At 43.7% G+C, this 2,667-nt stretch overlaps 1 protein-coding gene across 1 annotated transcript; it reads left to right on the top strand.

Annotated features, from left to right (window-relative positions):
• Nucleotides 1-1,321: 1,321 nt before the first annotated feature.
• Nucleotides 1,322-2,002, top strand: LOC115764251. The gene has a single exon (XM_030707170.1). The coding sequence runs from the start codon at nt 1,322-1,324 to the stop codon at nt 2,000-2,002; it is 681 nt and encodes a 226-aa protein (XP_030563030.1).
• The last annotated feature ends 665 nt before the right edge of the window (nt 2,003-2,667 follow it).

Genomic DNA, 2,667 nt, shown 5'->3' with positions numbered 1-2,667 from the left:
TATTCACATTTCATTCCCGCCTTAGTGCCTGGAATTTCCAAATGAAATATTTGACTTTTAGTCCACAAAGTCGGCTAAAAGTTGCGCAAACAGACTGTGACGTTGCCGCCCATCCACCTACCCACTGCTTACCCACCATCTGGCCACCATCTTGCACCCCTATTTACCCTACTCTTGCCCCAAAGGCCAAAAATATGCATTAAGTTAAGAGTATGCGTCGCTTTAAGCACCAAGCTTGCACATCACATTCGCTACCCCATTCGCGTCTGCTGTATATTGGAATGCCATAGCCCCATAGTTGGTTCGCGTCTCAAACGCTTGCAATCTATTAAAAATCTTTTCGGCAGTGCACACAATTTGCACATTTAATGAACGTCCACCTTCTGGTGTTACTCCTCCTACCGCAGCTCCTGGTCCACCCACTGCCTGCGTAGAGGTTCTTGGCGCTCAAGTACTGACTATAATGATGTGTGCGCAGCGTTGCATTGCAATTATAAACGGCATCTGTATTTGGGACACTGATCGCCACGTCTACTCCTATCTTTTTAGCTTGCTCTATCTTTTTCACTCTAATCAACGACAATTTAACGACTTATCGATCGCTCAGATAATAGTTTTTATAGCCGATGGTTTCATAAACATTTATGATATATATTAGACAGTGCCCAGGTCTGAATCTCAATATTTATATTTTTATGTGTATATTAAAATATATGTTGTTATGTACTTACCCAAGAATTCACATAAATAATCCCGATTATTCTATTGCCATTAAGATGTAGGAGGGAGGTTGACTTTTTTACCACAGCTGAAAGAAAGCAAGAAGTATAGAGCGTGTTAGAGAACAAGAGCAGCAAAGAAAGGAAAGAAGGAGATTGAAACCTAAAAACTATATTGTTTACTTATCGCTTATAATCAAAGCATGTAAATCTGTAAGTCTTACTTGAATTCATGAGAATATGCAAAGCAGCCAGAAGAAAACTTGGTCTGCGTTTTGTATTCACATACACGTGTCTATAAATACGTATAAACTGACGCTACGACTCAGCTTGCATTTCCGCTTGTTCGTCACCTGTTCTCAGATTGATGGTCAATTTCTGTGAAGTTTGCATTAAGATATTTCACTGAGGAGAGCATTTGTTGTTCTTTTTTGCTTTGCGATTTCTGTTTCCAAATAGTAAGAAGAGGTATTCGAAATAGTAATCTATGCTCTCAGTTTTGAATTTCGATTAAGTTTTACATTTATAAAACAAAAGAAAACATATAAAATAACCAAAAAAAAAAAAAAAAAAAAAAAAAAAACAACAAAAACAGCAACAAAATGATGGGAGATGCAGTGCGGCAGGGTGAGCAGAGCAGAGCAGTTTGTCCGCTGGGCGACTGCCAGGCTCTGCTGGGACAGTCGGAGTTGCTGGGCCACCTGTTTAGCGAGCACCTAGTGGAAACGCCTACGATGGCGGCTAATTTCGGGCTGCGCATGCGCAAGGTGCGAACTGGGGAGTGCACCTTGCTGCTGATGGTGCATCAGCAGCTGGTTGCTGGCCACGATCATTGCCTGGGAGTGCTTAACTGGACGGGTGATGGCAGTCGAAATCTGTCGCCGCCACAGCTCAATCTGCCGCTGTGTCATCGATCATTGTGCAGCTGTTTGCCAGTGTTGGTAATGGTCTGCAAGACCACATGGCCGGGACTGCTCTTGAATTCCGAACAGTTTGATAATGATGGCTCCAGCATGGGCTATCTGTATGTGTTCTGGCTAGTGGCACCTGCGACACAGCGCCCTGTCTGCGCCACGCTAGGCTTCCTCAACCGGGAGCTGCAATGTGGGCTGCGCGTTTGTCGCCAGCTGCGCAATTTTGCCACCCGCATGCACATCAATCAGTTCCTGCTGGGCGCGGATAGGCACTATCTGACGTTGAGCGAGAGCCAGATGGATCAGATGTGCAGCCCCAACGAGGGTGGTTCCTTCCTTGAGGTGGTCATTGTAGATGGCGGCTATTAGCCAGAATTGAAACGAAATGGAACGAGCGAAACCTGGAAAACTTTTGCTTTGCACGCATTTGAATATTTGTAAATTTATGCAAATTACATTTGATTATAAAAGATGAAAACAACAAAAAACAAGAAAAAGAAATGTAATCAGCAAGTTTCATTTGATTTTGGCTTTGGATGTCCTGATGGCCGTGTGGGGACGGGTAGTTGGGGGCGGCACTTGTCAGCTGGGCTCACATAATGAGCCAAAACTTTTCCGCTTAGTGCAGTTTACGGCACTTAGTTCTGTTAATAAGCCAAAATCAATTTGGAGTTGACTTGAGCTCAGTCCCGGTCGCTTCTTCTTATTTAGTTTTCCATGCTTTTTTTTCGTTTTCATTTTTATTTTTTAAGCACGAATTTTGCAAGTTTATTGCCACATTTGTGAGGCGCGCGCATTATTGATTTCGGTTGGCACTTTATTGCCACTTGCCTCGTTGCGCCATTTTGACCCGTTGCCTCTTTTTGGGCTCGGGCCGAGGCCCATTTTATGAGCGCAACAGACGATGGCACGCCGTGAAGCTGGAAATGTGCCATAAATTACGGTGTTTTATGTCTTGGCAGTCAGTCAGACAGACATACAAACACACACACACACAGATCAAATCAGATCTGATTTCCGAACAGAATATAAGT

This window comes from Drosophila novamexicana, unplaced genomic scaffold (assembly GCF_003285875.2).
Source record: "Drosophila novamexicana strain 15010-1031.04,08,12 unplaced genomic scaffold, DnovRS2.1 tig00000820-arrow-pilon, whole genome shotgun sequence".
Lineage (NCBI taxonomy): Eukaryota > Metazoa > Arthropoda > Insecta > Diptera > Drosophilidae > Drosophila > Drosophila novamexicana.
Note: the sequence above shows the minus strand (reverse complement) of the source record. Positions and strands in the feature narration are given on the sequence as shown.